The following is an 18,655-nucleotide window of genomic DNA, read 5'->3' on the forward strand; positions in this document are numbered from 1 at the left end:
TCGGGAACTGAGGGTCCCTGTTTCCTTTCAGATTAATCATTCTTTAGTTCACGATGGATATACATGTATAGCTTCGGGTCGTTTTATACCCACGCCAAACGGCGTCGCGATACCCTTTGATAGTGAAGCTAATTCTGGGCTTATAGTCGTTCAACTTTCCCCGAGAGCGAGAGTCGTCCGTCTCATCTTTACGCCGAGTCCTTCCTGGCCATTCTGCGAGCAACAATGACGGTCACCTCTCACCTCGAAAGACTCATTAGCGCAGTTCCTTTTCCGGATTCTCTTTTTCATTCATTGGGTAACTGCACGGCTGATTTTCATCCTCGAAGCCGAGAGGTTTCGGTCCGCTTCGCTCTTCGCGTACCAATGCCGGAGAGTTGCAGGAATGAACAGTTATTGTCAATTAGCCATTACTACGGCAAACGCAAAGAATTGGACTTAACGACTTGTGCGTGGGGCACCGTGTAGATGCACGCCAGTAGCAAAACCGCGAAAAGTTCTCTCCGTTCGCTGCACATAATTTTTATGCTGGGTGCTGTAAAAAATTTGCGTAACACATCGTCCTCGTCCTAAAATTCGGAATAATGGTTCTTTTTATTTTATTTTATTTTTTTTCTTATTCTCTGTTTCAGATGCGAAAGTTGCGCGAGACGGAACGAAGTAATCAGGTTCGTCTGGCGCCCCGCATAGAAGATAAAAATTCAACGAGCACCGAGCATGTCGTAAGTTGGCCTTTTCCTTCGTGTTGTATAAAACAGGGGAACATTCAGCCTTATATCTGATGGAAAAACAATCCTACAAAGGCAATAAAATTTAAATTAACCAAACGCAGGAGGACTCGTGCACCGGGGACTGTGAGGCTGCGGCCGAGGTCGAGAGGCTTCGAGAACTCAGTGTTGAGCAGCAGGAGGTCATTGAGATTCTCAGGCAGGCAGTCAAGGTACCTATATACGTACAGAATAACCGGAAATGTAGATATTACAAGGTGGAGAGTTTGTCCGTGGGGCTTGTAAAAGAAAAAAAAAGAAGAAATTCATCGTCAAAAGTTGTCCACGCGACGTTGCGTACAAGTTATTATTATTCTACGACACGCGTCCTGCATGGCGTGTCAAAGAAACACTTTCGCCGACGTAAACTTCCGGCGTCGATATCGTGCCTATCCTACAAACTTTCCCGTTCGTCCGGACGATGCCGAGGGTCCAGTGGTTTTGAATCCGGGACTTCCCGCACCTCGGCGAGATAATCAACTCCCCCCCCCCCCCCTCCCCCCCCTTTTGTTACAATTATTGTTTTACAAACCACTTACGTCGTTCTCTGCCCTACACCATATTTAAGGAGAAAGAACGGAAGCTCGACCAGATCTCGAACAAGAAACGAAAGGAGGAGTTCTACAAACAGTGGCTCGAACTCGAGCCCGTTGTAGAAGTCGAGGACGAAGACGAACACGAACACGAGGAGGGTGACAGCGCTCTGTCCAGCGCTCCGTCGTCGCTGTCACCCCAGCCAGGGGGATGTGGACAGTGGCAGCACACAGGCGTTACCAGGGAAGCGTACGAGACGGTTCTCCTCGAGGTCGAGGAACTCCAGAGCAGACTCGTCGAGGAACAGCGGGAACTTGCTCACGCCAAGAGCCAGGTTCGCGACCTGGAGAAGGCCCTGCTTCAGGAGGTGGGGCTCGACTCAAATTGTCTCGATCGTCTTTTCGCAGCTCTGGTCGTGACTTGCGACCCTTGAAACTTGAATCTTATTATTTTCAGACAAGGGGAAGTCAGAACAGCAGACGAGCCCTGAGCGACAAACTCCGGGAGATCGAGGACCGGGAGGCGACTTTGGTCGCTGAGATCTCGGAACTCCGAGAGCAGAACGAGCTTCTCGAATTTCGCGTTCTCGAACTGGAGGAGTCGCCCTGTCTCCGGGACACGCCTGATCCGGCCGACAGCGGTATCGTCTCACCAGAGCCGATTCACCTCTACAAGGTGAGTTCCTCACACCTGCCGAGACACGCCTGTCGCAAATACCTGATAGTGTAACTCGATAAGCCAGACACGATACTCCGATCAGCCTTTCTAAGCGACGAATACCTTTCTTCTTTTTCTCCGTGTTTCTTTCCTCCATGTCGCTCAGGGTGCCCGGTGACCTAAAAAATCTGAGAATTTTCGACTCCGTCTACTCGCGGATGTCACACCGAGCGATGTTACATATTCTCTGAACTTTTATGCGACGTTACTACGAATTCTTTTCGCGTAGGACCAGCTCGGTAAGCAGAAGGACCGCGCCGTAGCGACCATAATTCCTTACAACACGTACAACAGTCCAGCTTCGCCGATACCTCAAAAGCCGCCGTTGTCCCTTCAGGAGAGCGGGATCTTCGACGAGGACGATGAAGCGGATGTGGAGCTGGCGAGTCGGGGAACGCAGACGGAAACCCCGGCCGGTGATCTTCTGCAGGAAGTCCAACGGTTGCACGAGCTTCGGGCCCGGATCCAGGAGCGGGCGGTCAAGGTTCCGGTTCCCGTGATTGACGCGAAATTGGACGTCGCCGATGTCGCTGATTCCGGACAGAACGCGAATTCCTATCTGGACCGCATTCGCGAACTCGAACAGAGACTCGCCGATCACGAGGAGGCAGAGAGCAAGCGAAACCAAGACAAACAACTGTCGAAACAGAGGGAGGAGGAGCTTTTGGACGAGAATTACAGACTCACTGAGAGAATATACTGGTTCGAAAATCTTCATCGGAATTCCAAGAACGTTGAGGAGGACTTGAAAGACGACTCCTCAAACGTGCGGGAGAACGACCTTACCCCGAAGAATGGTGAGTCGCATGTTTCCGAGGAACACGAAGACGCATCATCGGCCGGGATGCGGAATTCGGAAGCCGTTGAGGCGCCGCAACCGATTTTGTCCACTTCTGCATCCACCGAGGCTGGAAAGTCGATGACCTTGGAGGAGTTTGACGTGGGCTGCAACGAGTGTGGGAAAATGAGGTCTGAAGTGATCGGCAGGCTGGAGGAGCTGGTGCAGGTCGAGCTGCTGACGAGACAACGCATCGTCGATCTTGAACGTCGGGAGGCGACGTACATGAAGACCTTGCAGAAGGCTGACGAGATGTGGGTCGAGGCGGAGCGAGGCTACTCGAAACAGCTCCAAGAGCTTCGCGCCAAGCTTGAGCTTGAGCTCTTCGAAAATCAGAAGCTCTCTCGCCACATTGCCGAGCTAAAAGACAAGCTGAAGGAGATCCGGACGAGTGGCGATCTTGCGGATCGTTGCATCGAGTGCGTCAGATGTCGCGGCTTGGTGATGCCGGAAATTTCAGTCTCGAAAGCGGATCGATCCTTTGACGAGGTTGACGCGGCAGCTGGAAGCGGAGAAACCGATGGATATTCAGCGTTGAAAATTGATCCAAAATCGAAAATTTGCGATAACGTTACCGTGTCTGAAATTTCTAACGTCGAGGCTGGAAGCGGTAAACGGGATTCGACCTCTTCTAAACCACTTGTGAATTCAATGATAGAGCAGGATACGGCGAGAAAGGTGAGTCGAATTGACAGGTTGATTTGCATAATGTTACACATCTTGTTAGCTCGTGCAGACATCGAACATCGCGGGAAGTTGTAAATAAGTCTTACAAATCGGAACGGTTTATCGTACAGTCTTGCAATGCTCGTGATAATCGTATCATCTTTAAAAAAACGAGACATTCAATCTGTGCTAATCGTCTGATTCACCGTGCGCGCGTGCCACCTGGATTACCATAAATTTTTGCATATTTTCGTAATCGTTTATTTCCCGTTAAGATATTCCCACAATATCAAACCTCCGGCTAAACTCTCTCTATCTCGTCGCTTTTGCGCGAGGAGTTCCCATTACATCGCCAGTTAGCTACTCCGTCCATGCAAATATACTCATCGTTCACCCCGGTGTCAATCACTTTCTCGCATAATCCTCACTCAGCGTTAATCGAATGGCTCGTCTCGAAAAGTCGAGCCAAACTACGTCTCGTTTCCGTTTAAACTCTGGCCGCCGCGGGTCATGTATACATTGAAGTAGTGCGATTAACAAATAGACACGTATGGGCCCGTTGCCTCTCCGTTGCGCAACCACGTCGTGTTGGTGCCTAAGTCGTGCCGTACGTGTGTTCGAGCGTATGTCGTGTTGTTCTTTACACACATTTAAATATCCGGGTCAGAAGCATTGATTACATTTTGTACCCAGTAGGTACCAACCTGTGTACGTTCGGTTCGCACATACCGGAGTCCCGGATGTCGTGGAGTTGCTTGGTTGTTGTTTACGATTGTATCATAAATTTTCTACGCGCGTTTCGAGGAGCTCGCTCTTTCGTCACCGGCGGTGAAAGATAGGCATTTAAGAAGTTAATATTATAGGCACTCAATCGTAGGATGTAACGAATGAGAAGAAGAATGAGAAACTTTCTTGAGTTGACTGCCGTGTGACCCTAAATGCCCAGGTTCCCCTCTGCATGAAATCTCCTCCGGCCGTTTCTCCGTAACTTTTGATTAATTGTTTCAGGTGAAGGTTTCCAAGGTATTCGTGCCCGAAATCGTTGCAGAATTGGCAACCGAGGCTAAGGAGGAAGAAGCGCCTGGGGAAGAGTCCGATACTCGGATTGAAAATAGCGAGGGTTCAATCCTGGATGTCGCAGGAAAGGGTGAAGGAGTCGCTGAAGTGGTCCAGGAGAACCCTTCGGGAAAGAACGATACCGGAATAGACGTAGTCGAAGGCGGAGAGGTTCAACCAGAGCCTGTAGTGACTATTAACGAGACAGAACCTAAAAAGAAGGTTAGACCAAAACTGGATGGGCGTAAAGTGAGGGAGAGGGAAAGGGAGCGGGAGGGTTGGGTGATGAAGGCTTGGAACAAGAATAATAGAATCGGTTCGATAGAGCAGGATTTACCCGGGAATAGAATATGTTTAAACAGGCTAGTCTTGTACCAGGAGCTTTGCGTTTAAGGGGCGAAGTCGTAAATTGTAACGGAAAGAAGAAGTAACAAGATTCAGTCAGTCAGTCAGTCAGTCAGTCAGTCGGTCGATCAAGCAATAAAAATAATTCTCGTTGTAGCGATCACTCGGAAAAAGAGAATATCAAAAGGAAAAGAAAAGAATACGGACAAGCCCAAAAATGGACGAATTCGTCATTTTGGTTTAGTGACGATTCTGTGTTTAGCGAAAAAAGTTCCCGGATTATTGCACGACTCAGTTTCGTGCGCGAATTATTCAGGTACGTGTCAAAGTTGCGCGCACCTGAAACTCCGTAACGAAAACGAGACACGCAAGGAGGAAAGTGCGAAGAGAGAGCTTGAAGCGTCCCAGAATTTTTTCCGAGTTTAAAATACGTGAAAGAAACTAGCAGTTCGAATAATGCGGAACGAAGAGTTGGGAGGGACGCATGCATTCCCGTTTACGATCGAAGACGGTGCAGCCTGTAAACATACTTCATTTCTCACCGTGATATTCATCCCGCATGTATAAAGTGCTGCAGAGTGAAGTGGGAAGAGGAGGTCATAAGTATCACTACACCCGTGAATTTAACGACCGAGAAGAAGAAAAAGAAGAAGTGGACAACCATGATGTGTATAAAGTACAATAAACACGGGAATGCGAGGAATACAAAATGATACAGCTGGATTACGGTGACTGTTGCCAGTCAAAAAAAGTCAAAGTTGGATCAGCATAGCAGAGATTTCTCCAGTCAGGAGTCTCGCAATGCATAAATGCGAAGTGCAGTCTGCCCTCAGTTGAAATGATCGAAATACGCAGAGTCGAATCAGATCGAGAGAGAGAAGGACAATGAGAGATAAAAAAAAATAAATAAAAAGAAAGAGGGAGAGAGAGAGAGAGAGAGATTAGATGCAAAAATATTATCAAAGGAATTGATTCTATTCTAACTGGCCGAAGGTCAGTTGATCATAAAATTTCTCTCGCTATAATATCATCGCCAAATTGCGCCTACTAAGCATATATCTATAATATTATCGCAATTGGAACGAAAATGATAACAACAACGTAATACAATTGAATAATACAAATAACCGGACGCTCATTTGACGCACAGTATTCTAAATACATGCATATTCGCATCATGCAGCGGATAATTTGGTGCTTTTGTGAGTTTCCCTTTACACGGCTCTTGTCTGCATTATTCGACCCCTGTTCAACGCCTACTTGAACGTATCCTTGGGTGTAGAATTCTGTTTTCGGTATATTTACTTACTTTAGAAAAGTAGATCCTCGATTCTTTTGTTTTTACGGCGCTTATGTGACGACATTGTGCTTACGGTGTTGGGGTTTTACAGATATCAGGGTGGAGCGAAGACATTTTTTTTTTTTCAATCTAAATTCAGTCGCAATGTCTCTGACCAGTTGGCTTTTGAAGCTTTAAAGCCGCTGTCTTTTCGAATGACGTCTCAACCTCCAGGGAATTTTCCTATTGGAAATCCTGAAAAATCACCAAGTCCAGAAATTTGCAATATTCTTTTCGAGTATTGAACATCAACTTTGATTTGTGTCGTGACTCCAGCTGGATATAAAAAAATTTTCTCGCTCCACCCTAACAAGATGTATTGACAATGAATCACGATCTCACTCTCTGCAGCCGTTGGAAGTATAATTCCACCGCCTATTCAATTAGTGATCTGTTTTCTGCCTCTTTATGCAATCACCTTTCAATCCCCCTTTGCAGTATACAATGCTAATACCGATGTCATTACGTTCATTGTTCCTGCAGGCTCTTGCCTCTAGGCATATTATTCAACCAACGCGTTTTATCGCGCAGGTATAACAACCGAGATTAAATATTTCTTTTTATTTATTTATTTTTTTATATTACCATTTTACTTTCAGCTTTAAAGCATAATTTCTTTTATACCACAGTACTTGATAATACAATCCCGCTTAACAATTAAGCTGTAGCGATAACAAACTGGGGAGACTTCTTGATAATGATAATAATTAATATAATCGGCCGCAATTTGAAGCTGGTGCACCAGCGCTCGTTGTTGCGGTCGAATAATTACTTGGTTTTATTTACAACATTACAGGGGATTTAATGCAATTTGCTACTAGCACCTATATACTTATGTACACATTGTTATTATTACAGTATTATTGTCTTTCTTAAGTAGCATACTATCTACAATATTCTTCCTAATTTTCTTCTCGTGATTTTTATTCTTTCAAAATTCAGAGACCGATCACTTCTTCTAATTCAATACTGATATGGGATTTATTTCTATTTATAATCTTTCGTACTACAGCTTGTCTATACGTACAATGTATATGGAATTTGGGAAAAATGCAGCGTCGAGCTGTCATGACCGCAGTCTAGTGAGATTTTTGTTTTTTTACTTTCTTTCGTGGCTTAAATACTCGTCAACTCTGTCGACTACGGTCCTGGTAGCGAGTGGCGCAATGAAAATTCATGATCCCGTTATGAAATAAAAATGAAATTTATCCAATTCTGGCAGGTAATTTACTTCCGTTGGAGATGAGGCCAAGCCGGGCCTTCTCCGTGGTGTGTCAGTCGAATTCACGGCTTTCTCCCCGCGGAAGAGGACCTCGCGTTTTTCAACCTCGAGCTGTTCCTCCTGCGGATGTTGACGAGATGCTATTTTCGATCAGTTAATAAGGTAATTTTTCTCGATGGCAATTCTCCCGAAAAACGTTAACAAAATATCAAATTTACGGGTAACAGAGAACAAAGATTAAACCAGGGTATTTTTTCAGGACAAATCCGCTGGCGCTACTTGGTGAGTCCAAGTGACGTACAGAGATGGTACGTCCATCGCCTCCTGATTTTTACTCACTTGACTCGCTCAATCGATCATTATAAGTTAGTCAACCCCGAACCTAGCTGTTAAAAATTTTCTTTTCGTTTTGTAGTAATTATCGTAAATAATTGCCCAGCTACTGGTCATGTTTATAGTTGAGCCACAGTAAAAGATGGGACCAGCTGATCCATGTCCATATCAATGTATAATAAACTGAAGTGCCTGTACGAACGCTTGGATGTACGAAAGCGTTCGTTAATTACTGTGAAATGTCGCATCGCTGTCAGCAATGGAATTTTCTGCACCGATGCAAGTGCAACTGTACGTGAAATCGAAATGGAACCCACCGTTATCATCATCGTAATAACCGCAGCGCGATAATCTATCTATCGCGGATAAACTGAATTGGCGTAAGAAACTGCGGTCAATAGCACTTGACAATTGATTTTCATCTCACGATAATTTTACTCAAGAAATTGTTGATAATCTTTGATTTCCTCTTACATCTCTCTGTTTTTATTATTCAGACACTCGAACGCGCCGAAAGAATCATATCATTAACGATGGACAATAATTTTTATTCGACGATTAAAAATATATAATCAACGTAGTAGGTAATGTAATACTTACACAAATATTTTTCGAAACGATACGAAAAAAAAAAAAAAATAAGTAAACGGTAATAAAAACCCTCGCGCAATCGACAAATCATAAAACCTTATAGTTATAGTTATACATTACATATTTATCACTGTACATTTTAACGTGTGTAATCTATTTTTTTGATTTGCCCGTTATTATGCGTACGAAGTGCGAACGAAAAATTATATAATTGGTTCTATCTTGCATGCATACAAACCGGGGTAGAGACGCCTAAAAAACGTATCTACCAAATTGGAACCGCAAGTTAAGAGTTTGTGCCCATGTGTAAAGTCTGTAACCTTGTATTAAGATGTTACGTAGAACTTAGGTAAAAAATGTCTAGTCGATTTTTTCTAAACTTTAAGTTTTTAATATTTTACCGCTATATATCGATATCTATATGGTTTCCAAAAGGCTATACAAATATACAGGTGGATCGGCTTGCAGAATTTGTTCAACTTGTTTGGTTGATAAATTCCATTGTAATCGCTACGATCATGCTTCCAACTTGTACTATACACTTTATTGCCTGCTGTATTTTCAGCGATTAATTATAAGCCCGTTGAATTCTAAACGTGTACAGAATAATTATAGTAATAATATACGTACACCGATATTAAAAATTACCTATTCTATAAGTATACATTATATATATACGAGATATATTTTTGAAGAAACACTTTATACTCGTCTTTCGTCGCTGACGAACTCTCGAAAAGACAAGGAAAAAAAAAATATTGTTTTTTCACTACGTTTGATACATTTACTATGTATATGATTATGTGTTACTGTATTAAAATATTTAAATCAATATCCAGGTAGTCTACAATTCTCATATTACCATACGGCGCACTTGTTTCAATTGAGAAGAAGAATCGAGTCAACGTCATCCAAAAACGTAAGAGAATTTTCAATACACATTCAAGTATAATTATAAAACATTTATGAAAGTAAATATTCATACGTAATCTCGTGATCCTCGTTTGTTAGGAAATCTCATTTAATATTGCAAAAGATCGCAAATGATCAAAGTTTCGGCAGAATTCAAGACTTATATTTCACACGTGTACAAGTTTTGATGGGAAACGAATCTTTCGGATTTCACGCAAACTAAAATATGATTTCAATTCTCAAATTACGGTCTGAAGTCTGTGTTTTTGCAGAAGCGGCCTGGTTCCGGTCTAGCATTGACCCGTCGCAGTCCCGTAGATTCGTTACTTCCGCAGTTTGGCGCATCTCTTCCCTCGGGATTTGCACTGCCAGCGCTAGTCGATGGCTGCTCGCTTGGCCTAGGTAGAAACTGCCATATTATACTTAAACATTTTATCTCGGAAAAGAAACAAAATTTTCTTGAACCTGTAAACTTGGTATATTTCAAGTTAGAGACCACCATGTTTCATTGAAAAGTTATTAATTTCCGATCAAGTTTAATTGGGTCACCTGAAACCAGTCTGCAACAATCTGGCCGAAGGATCGACGTTCCGCTTTATGGACACCATCGCTCCCATGAGCAAGGATGGAACCGCGCACTCCATGAGATGGATACGCTCGGCCAGCTCTGTCTGACGTTGTTCCAGGGAAGCCTTGCGTTTCTCGTAGTGAGAAACCATGTGGGACCAGTAGCTTCCAGATTTCCTGGATATCGCAGCAGTGTCAAGAGACTCAGATGACCTGGTAGTCTCTGAGCCTGGCATTTTGTTCGATTAATGCACTGATTTTGTTTACCAAATATCTGTAAAACCCAACGTCGTTGAAAAGACGGCCGCGTCTGAAATATTTAGAGCTACGAAAAATTTTGACGTTCTGTAATCCGACGAATTAAAAACATTTGACAACGGACCAGCTGATAATTCATGGCACGTCTAAAATATCCATTAAATGTCCCGAGAAATATGTATATACGTAATTCTCAAAGATGGCGTCGCGCGACGAGTTTCCGTTGGATCAAAAGCTTTCGAAAAAGTCTTAAAATTCTTGGTGTATAATTCATACAACTCGGAGAAACGGATTGAAGAAAAAAGAAAAAAAAATTGATAAGTAAATTATCGAGATGAACTCTCTCCGAACGTTTGGTCTCGGTACCGTAGATCTCGGGCACGGTAACGTCAGCAATGAAAAGGGCGCTAGCCATTGGAAGGACATTGTGAATAAGTATGAGAAAAGAAATGCTTCGCTGGAACGGCGTCAGGCCCAGTTGTCCGAACGCCTTCGCGCCATGGAGTGTGCTCTGCCATCGATGCTGATGAACGCTATGGTCTCCATGCACTACGGGACCGAGCCACCAAGCTTGGACCTCAACAGCATCCTGTCCAAGTCAGGCGTCGGATCCAGCACACCAGACGCTGACTCGAACCAACCGATTTCTGAGGGCCATCAAGTAGAACTCGTTTACAAACGAGATGGGGAACCGCTCGACGCTTACCGGCAAGGTGAGAACTCAAAGGACCCGACGTCAACTTCGTTAAGGAGTTCTCGGTTCGCCACTGGCGATGACGCGCATTTGAATCGCAATACGACCAGCGATGAACAGGTGCCAAGCGATGATGGAGGGCTGTCAGTCTTGAGTTCCCGGGACTTGATCGCTCTCGGGCGAATCCAGGAGCTGGCTGAACAGGAACGTTTGCTGAAAAGGTACATCTGCGATCTTGAAAGCCGTGAACGGACCTTCTGCGAGACTTTGGAGAGGGCCAACAGGCTTCTGAACGACCCATTGGACTGCATGGAGTGTCTGCCCATCTGTCCGGGCGCCGAAGCCAAGGAGCCGCTTTCGGACGATCCGGTAATACAGAGGCTGCAGAAACTCGAGTTTTACAACAAGAGAATGATAACGAGCATGCGGAGTCTCAGGCAGGAGAAGAACGTGCTGATTAAACAGACGGACATGTTGAAAACGCAGCTCAGATCCACCCAGGAAAAGCTCGGTGAGGTGCAGAAGGAGGTGCTTGGCGATTCGAAGGTCATTCCTGTTATGGGTGAACCTTCGTTCACCGCGGTGCACGGCACTTGCAGTTGTGCCTCTACCACAAACAAAGAGAATATTGTGGGAAAAAATGCAAGCCCAAAAACGCTGATGAACCTAGCCGAACAATTCGAGGATGTCTTGGAAAAAGCCAAGGTTTGTTCGTGAGAGTGGAAATTCATTAGTCTGCAATTGCTTGACTTTCAATGTAGCACTTTGTGAAGTAATCGTCGATGAATATATAATTTCTCACAGAATCGAGGTTTGTGCAAATTGAGTGGCCCTATTAAGGAAACTGCAACGAAACTGAAGCAGCTAAGCAAATCTGAGGAGGGGTACAAGTGCATTTGCGACTGTCCCTGCGATCCCGCGACAAAAAAAGTTAGTTGACGAGTGTTTTCGCTAAAAGATTATAAGAATATAATGTCTCACCCTAGGCTTTCCGAAAGGCGCATTTCGCGTAGCTATTTTAATAATTGTTGTCTTTTCACAGCGCTACTGAGGCTCACCGAAAAGCCTGGGGTGAAAAACGAATATGCTGCAGAAATATATTTCCCTGAAATATCGTTTGACCTAATTTGAACGCAGGATGGATTCTGTCCCAAGTGCAAATGCGGACAATTTGACGCTGACAAGTTGGGGGAAACTGGCGACTGGTTTTGTAATAGCTGTGGCGGAGAGTGCGTCTGCGATCTCGTGAGTCTCGACGATGATTCTTCTGAAACGAATCAAGACAAGACGAGAAATTGCGAGTGTGGATGCAAAGACGATCAAATCGCTTGCGAATGCGGCTGTGGAATCGTGAACTCAAACGACGTCGCTGAAACAGGCGATATTTCAAAAACAGTGGTGCGTTGGTGACAAGTACCTGGATTTGTCGAATTTTCTACGAAACACTTTTAATCCTTCGTCAATTCCATCACGTCAAATCGATCAATTTTTGGCATTCACCAGGCTAGAAAATTGTCCGAAGATTTGGACGGAATAATTTGCAAAGATTGCGGAAATTGCAAGTGCGGTGATGACCACTCCAAGTGCCCGGATTGCATCGAGGCTTGCACCTGCTCCTGCACTACGAAAACGGTGAAAAATCGTTATACTTTCATTGCAGTTTATAACGTTTTTACCGAAGAGTTAGCTCCAGACTTTCTGCTAATTGAATTCGAGTGCTATGAGGTGCTTTCCATTACTTGCCTCTAACGAGATATTGGTTTCTGTGATAATAGGTGCCTGAAACTTTACCAACTCGTAACGAAATTCAATCAGGCAGCAAAAAGAGAGAATTACAAGACCCTGATACCTGTGGTCCTCGTTGCGCGTGCAGCGATTCCAATATCAAGAGTTCGGAGAACGATGTCGTCGACGAGCTCAGGAGAAGATTCGTGTTTCCATCAGGAAACAGAGGTGGGCGAAAACAAGTCGATGTGGATTCCAACAACCAACATTAAAATAAACACCATATGACTCTTGGTTCCTCAGGCAATTCTGACCTGCACCCATGTTTCGAATGCGAGCAGTCAGAACCTTGCGACGTTTGCTTTGCCGAAGAGCTGAAGAGATTAGACGAATCAAAAGTCACCGCGCGTTCCGTTCTTAAGCAGTCTTTCATACCCGCTTCGTCAATACCGTGCGAAGAATGCTTGAAATTCGGTACCCAACGAAGCAAAGATGGTGGGAAGACAAGTCAAATGTGCAATCTGTGCCAAGTGCGGGAGATAGCAATCGTTGGTGCTGAGAAGATCTCAGAAATAATCGTTGAAGATGAAGGAAGCGGAGACCAGATCGTTTCAAAAAAAACTCACGACTCAAATTGTCCCTGCGGTTGCGACGCGACGGTGTCGACAAACCCAGATGTAATCGTGAATGATTTAAAACTTAATTTAAATTGCTTAGTGAATCACTTCATATTATCGTACATACTCATTGACAAGCCGTATTTTATGCGTATCTTAGCAGTGCCTCTGCGGATGTGACGTAGATGCGAACGTTCATCGGACGATCAAAAAAGACAGTTGTCCCTGCGGGTGTGGCGAAACGACAGGCCAACACGACGCGTTGCAGGAACCTGGGTAAGAGGGTGGAATGCTTAAATAGCTGGAATCGCAAAGTAACGACACGAAATTTTTTTTTTATATTTCTCAATCCCCACTATAGCTGTGACTGCGAGTGCGCCAAGGGTGGAGTGCACTGCGACTACTGTTGCTGCGTGGATTCCGTCGTGAAAATGTTGAACGATGATAAAATGAAGCGTGAAACATCCCCGGAGACTTGTCCTTGCATCGAAGATAGTAACCGCGACGCCGAGATGGAGCGTCTGGCCAAAACGCTTCAGCAGGAGGTCGACTCCATCGGCAGAAAAAACTACGTTCTCCAAAAGCTCGTCGCTCAGTGCGGCTGCTCCTCATCTCAAATTATCCAGGGCTCCTGTCCTACGGATGGTTGTCCCTACCACGACCCTGCGCCGTTAAGGCCAACCATTTCTGGTCTACAGACAGCCGTCGAATTGCTCCGTGTGAAAAATCGCAGCAAGGATGGAATGATCGCGGCTCTGGCCGAGAATCTGAGAGGTATGGTAGACCCTGGGAAAATAATCGAGAACTTGACTACTTCAGTAGCCGCGGCAACCGAACAAGACTTTGACCAGTGCAGGCTGTACAATTATCTGAACAGCTCAGATTTCGTCCAGGTGAATTTGTTGAGGAGAAAGTGGAAGAAATTTTTCAACCCTCTCTGTCTTCACGTTTCTCATACTTCTGCGTTGACAGATTAACGGCGTACTGCCGAGCCGGGATAAAATTTTCCCTCGAGACCAAGAATCGGAAATTGCTGAAGCTAGGGACCCGGAAATAAATCAATCACGTCGTGGCGTTCCCCCGCCACGAGACTTTGCAGTCGCGAATAAGATCTGTGACGATTGTCTTCTAGTCGCATGGAGACAACCGAATGATATTTCGTTCGTCAATGGTTACGAAATCCTCGTTAACGGGTAAAATTACCGCCACATTACGCTTACGATGATATCAGTTGACGATGCACGGTGGAGTTAGTCGGAAGTACTGTAATCTAATTGATCGCGAGATTGGAGATTGAGCCCTGACAATCTCTCCACGAATCTAAACCCATTGGATCTTCCTGTAGGTATTTGGCAAACCGCGTTAGGTCGCCCACGCGCACCGAAGCACTCTTGGTTTCTCTTGACACGTCACGTCCGGTATTGTTAACCCTGTACTCAGTTGGTCCCGGAGGATCCTGCTCCGAGCCCTTAAGGATTACCCACCCACACTGTCCCTGTATCGATAACCAACACGTCTTCGGATGATCACTGATCAGGTACTCGTTTGTTCTATTTTCTTCACAGGGATTGAAGCCTTTGCAATCTTGCTATTTCAATTTATGTTGCAAAAGTTACTGAAAGCTCAGAATTAAACATAAAATAGTCTTGTGTATTTTCAAAAATTAATAACCAAATAAAATTGAGATTTAATATAATCTTTCGTATTCGTTTCGTTCGAGCCGCAGAGTACTATGGGAGTAAGAAATTTGTCGGGCCGTTTCTTTTCTTGATAGTACAATTATGACGAGAGAAAGATCGGTATTATTTTAGCGATAAGTAAATTATTTAATTGTTCAGATGAGAAAGTGCGTGTGTGTACAAAAATTGAGTACCATAAAGTATTCACAGTTATTGAGCTGGGCTTATGTGGTTCGATGATAACACTGATGGTTTATTTTGATATCGTGCTTATATTATTGTAAGTGAGAATATTTCGTGAATTAAAATTAATTACTGATGCTTTATCGACACCTTGAAGAGTGAGCAAACTTTGGAATAATTATCAGGAATTATTGGTCCTTGGTATGTAGAAAAGTTTTCTTCGATCTACGATATCGTCGATAGTACTAAGATCCGGCCACACATCGGGTACCTTGAAATACACGCCAACAAGAGGGGGCTGAAAGTTCGGGGCAGTCAAAGCTCGTGGTAGCACGTTGTTATCTTCACTGGGAGTGTAATATATTTCCGTCGTTGTCCCGGTTTCGGTGGGATAGTAAGGATCGTCTTCCAGGACGTTGGGTACAAGCGGTTTCAAGGATGCCGTATAATCGCGTTGGGGAAATTCCGAGGTCAAGGACGTTGTCGGGGTCGTCGTGGATGGTCGGCCAGGAGTCTGAGTGGACTTGGCACCCACTTTGTCCCAACGAGGATAATTGCTGTTTTGAAAGCTGAAGTGGGATTCCATGGTCCGCGTATATCCAAAGGGGAAACGTGACGTCGTCGACTCGATGCGTTGTTCTCTCGAGTTCATCGTGAGCTGATCTTCGCCTGACCGAACTCGAGGAGATGCTGGCTTGCTCTTTATCTGTTCGTCGAAGTAGGTACCGAATCGAGCTTGTGTGGGCAGATTGGAGAACGTCTGCCGGTGGTCGCTCTGCCAGTTCTCGCTGACGTTGGACGTCTGGTAACCGAAGGGAAATTTATTATAAACTCCGAATTTTTCCCCTGAAAACCTTTCCGTGCTTGAAACTTGCTGTGTTCTCCGATCGTCCGCCCAGCTTGGAACCGTGTTCGAATTGTTAGACCGCTCGGGTGAATTTACTGTACCAAAATGGAACCGTCCAGTGTTGACCTCCTTACGGACCGTTGAGTTCTTCTCGGATGAAAAACCGCGGAAGAGATTGCCCGTCATCCATCGACTAGGTTGCGTCGTGGTCGAGGTGAATTCTGACGAGGTTGAAGGTTCGTGGGCCATTTTGCCGAGCCGAGCTCCCGCCTGGCAGTCAACGAGGTACGCGTGATCGCAGATCAGAGCCTCTTGCCGGAAGGCGGTCATCTCGGGACAGAGATAAGAAAACTTGTTGCCCTGGTCATCGCAGTTGTAGTAAATCCTGCAGTTCGACGGTACGTCGGCGTAGTAACCAGTCGGGCGGCCGGCGCAGGTGAAGTTGGTATTAATTGGCTGCGCCGTCGTATTCTGCGGGCATTAAGATAAAGAAGACAATTTTCACATCCAAGTCCGTACTCACAATCGTACCGCATACTGTCAGAGGTCATTGCGGCAATTACGCTGCCTCATTACCTCCACGCATGAATAAGAAGCGGAGGCAGTCTCGGGTTGCGCAATTCTACATGCCTACGTAGCCACAAAAAGCTAAAAGTCACTGTATTTCATTTTGAAGGTCCTCTGCTTTGTCTACGCGACTACGGGCAGCCTCGAATGCAGCAGTCGCACTCAAGATGCAAAAATCGGTATGCAAGTCCGTGTTCTCTCCGGACAACAAAGTTGAAAATCGACCAACGTTTAGAGAAAAAAAGTCCATCAATAAAATCGACCAAAAGTCTTACTCGTTCGAAGTAACCGGTGATAATTGGCTGCTGGATTTATTACAGTTTGAAGGAATTTATACCTATGTAATCATAAGTCATAATTACTTTAACTTGACGGACGTACTTAAGATCGGTACAATAAAAATATGCCTAAAACCAATCGTGCGTTTTTAAAATAACTTCAAACAGCGAGTTTCGTAACTGTTGATGTTTATAAAACGACACAGTAAACTTTGGATAACTTTAATTTAAAAAAAAAATAACAGGAGTAAGATAGTAACTCACGAAAAATTTTTGGAGCTCTGCAGCGGTCAGGGTGATTACGACAAACAGCGTAAAAACGTCTCCCGCCATGTTGTGGAAAAGCTTGAATCGGCCGCGAGCGATTCGATTCAGAGCCGAGTATCCACTTGGACCGTAATACCGGCGAACGTACGGCCAGGCAATCTCGATGGTAACTACCAATTACATTGTCTATGGATCGTAGGATCATCCGCTGGAAGGCCTTTGCCTGGCTTGCCGAGATGCGCCGGGAGTGAAAGTAAGAGCGATATACATATACAACATATCGTAGGATGAAGGAGTCAACGCCGGGCACCACCTACTTTACTTTTGTCAGGATTTCACACTTGTCTCGCGCCTTCGGATCCGGGGACCAAAACGTTTTTATGCAACAGACGAAAGGGCGTTACAGCGGAGCAGTTTTACAATTAATCTTGAAATCAACGCAGTTACGGCGCGCTTCCGAATCAATTACAGCAGAAATAAATTCTATAAGATATAGATTTATTTCACCTTTCCGGTACAACGCAAGGTCGGCATGCCCAAGTTTACGTGCCGTGACACTGGTACCTGTACATTCCAATGTATCTGTACCCGTGATTTTGATTCTTTATTTTCTATCATCCTATTGCACTATTACGATATCGAGAGAATTCTGTATTAGAACGGGAGTAACACTATATTTTCAAGGCATGATGGATCGGACACGGAAATATGAAACAAAATTTACGCATCGAGTTACGTAAAAGCTTACATGTGTACGTATGTTTATCCTTGACATTATAAAATACTTGAGCATGATTGGCAATCAGTAAAAGTCACTGTATCTGTAAGATTCCTTGAGTCATTCTAGCATTGTGTTTGTTTTGAGCTCTATAATGTAACAACGCAGGCCACTGCACGCAGGCAGATGTATATTTGCGTCATACGTTCGCAGATTAAGCACTGTTTATTGAAAAGCAAAATATTTGGGAATAAAATCGCATATACAATTCAATCGCAGGCTACCGAAAAGGGAGGGATACGTCAATTTTTTTCCCAAATATATTGGGGCTGAGTTCGCGTAATTGCGATGTATTCTGCATTTTCTTATATACATTTTTGGTTCAATCACTCTGACGCATCGTTCCTCCAGGTCATGGCCGAGTAGTTAATTACTCCTGGAGCAATATTAAAAAAATAAATAATCGATGTAAAATTGAAATGTCAAGAATGCCTAGCCTCTTGTCACTAAAGGACACTTGGTCGAATTACCATACAACTAAAACAATGTGTATATCTTCTCAAATCAAGTAGGTACCTTGATCCCAATCAAATTAATCACACTCGATATATTCTAAATGAAATCGGTTCTGGAAAAAGTGATATTTACAAATGTCTTTGAATAATTACTTGAACGCGAATTCTAAAGTTAGGATAGTACAGTAAATCCTCAATTATCCGAACCATGACTTGATTCATGCTTAATTATCCGGACGTTGACTAAAAAAATATATTTTTAGCGTGAAATATACAACGTTGGTCGCTAAAAAATGTGTAGCAGCCGTTCGTTAATTGACAATGGACGACTATGTAAAACCAAAGTAATAAAATAAGCGTTTGGTGTTTGAAAAAGGTTCTATACGTACTTAGATGTTTAATGCAGACTGCTTGACGATT

General features: G+C 44.2%; 4 protein-coding genes across 6 annotated transcripts in view; 2 read left to right on the forward strand and 2 right to left on the reverse strand.

The window, feature by feature from the left end:
- Positions 1-9,240, forward strand: part of LOC124307684 (janus kinase and microtubule-interacting protein 3) — a 53,547-nt gene extending 44,307 nt beyond the window's left edge. For 2 of the 3 annotated variants that reach the window (XR_006908853.1, XR_006908854.1), the window contains exons 6-13: positions 633-722; positions 833-940; positions 1,336-1,668; positions 1,758-1,976; positions 2,248-3,534; positions 4,531-4,800; positions 7,485-7,646; positions 7,744-9,240. Coding sequence is in view for 1 of the 3 variants with exons in the window: in XM_046769619.1 (XP_046625575.1) it covers positions 633-722; positions 833-940; positions 1,336-1,668; positions 1,758-1,976; positions 2,248-3,534; positions 4,531-4,800; positions 7,485-7,508 (2,331 nt within the window). In the remaining 2 variants the exon portion in view is untranslated. Of the gene's footprint in view, positions 1-632; positions 723-832; positions 941-1,335; positions 1,669-1,757; positions 1,977-2,247; positions 3,535-4,530; positions 4,801-7,484; positions 7,648-7,743 lie in introns of those variants that run through there. The other variant, XM_046769619.1, reaches the window with a different exon arrangement.
- A 49-nt stretch (positions 9,241-9,289) lies between these two features.
- On the reverse strand, positions 9,290-10,123 carry LOC124307985 (uncharacterized). Its single transcript, XM_046770237.1, has 2 exons — positions 9,870-10,123; positions 9,290-9,718 (listed from the first exon to the last, which is right to left on the reverse strand). Exons 1-2 carry the CDS (start codon positions 10,121-10,123, stop codon positions 9,565-9,567), a joined length of 408 nt encoding a protein of 135 aa, XP_046626193.1. The 3' UTR covers positions 9,290-9,564.
- A 1,506-nt stretch (positions 10,124-11,629) lies between these two features.
- LOC124307686 (uncharacterized) lies at positions 11,630-14,967 on the forward strand. The gene is made up of 9 exons (XM_046769625.1): positions 11,630-11,769; positions 11,977-12,237; positions 12,343-12,471; positions 12,615-12,792; positions 12,868-13,241; positions 13,342-13,457; positions 13,543-14,074; positions 14,154-14,374; positions 14,527-14,967. The coding sequence occupies exons 5-9, from the start codon at positions 13,077-13,079 to the stop codon at positions 14,705-14,707; spliced, it is 1,215 nt and encodes a 404-aa protein (XP_046625581.1). The 5' UTR covers positions 11,630-11,769; positions 11,977-12,237; positions 12,343-12,471; positions 12,615-12,792; positions 12,868-13,076; the 3' UTR covers positions 14,708-14,967.
- A 112-nt stretch (positions 14,968-15,079) lies between these two features.
- LOC124307687 (uncharacterized) lies at positions 15,080-17,423 on the reverse strand. Its single transcript, XM_046769626.1, has 2 exons — positions 17,000-17,423; positions 15,080-16,361 (listed from the first exon to the last, which is right to left on the reverse strand). The coding sequence occupies exons 1-2, from the start codon at positions 17,066-17,068 to the stop codon at positions 15,225-15,227; spliced, it is 1,206 nt and encodes a 401-aa protein (XP_046625582.1). The 5' UTR covers positions 17,069-17,423; the 3' UTR covers positions 15,080-15,224.
- Between the last annotated feature and the right edge of the window lie 1,232 nt (positions 17,424-18,655).

This window comes from Neodiprion virginianus, chromosome 6 (genome assembly GCF_021901495.1).
Source record: "Neodiprion virginianus isolate iyNeoVirg1 chromosome 6, iyNeoVirg1.1, whole genome shotgun sequence".
NCBI lineage: Eukaryota > Metazoa > Arthropoda > Insecta > Hymenoptera > Diprionidae > Neodiprion > Neodiprion virginianus.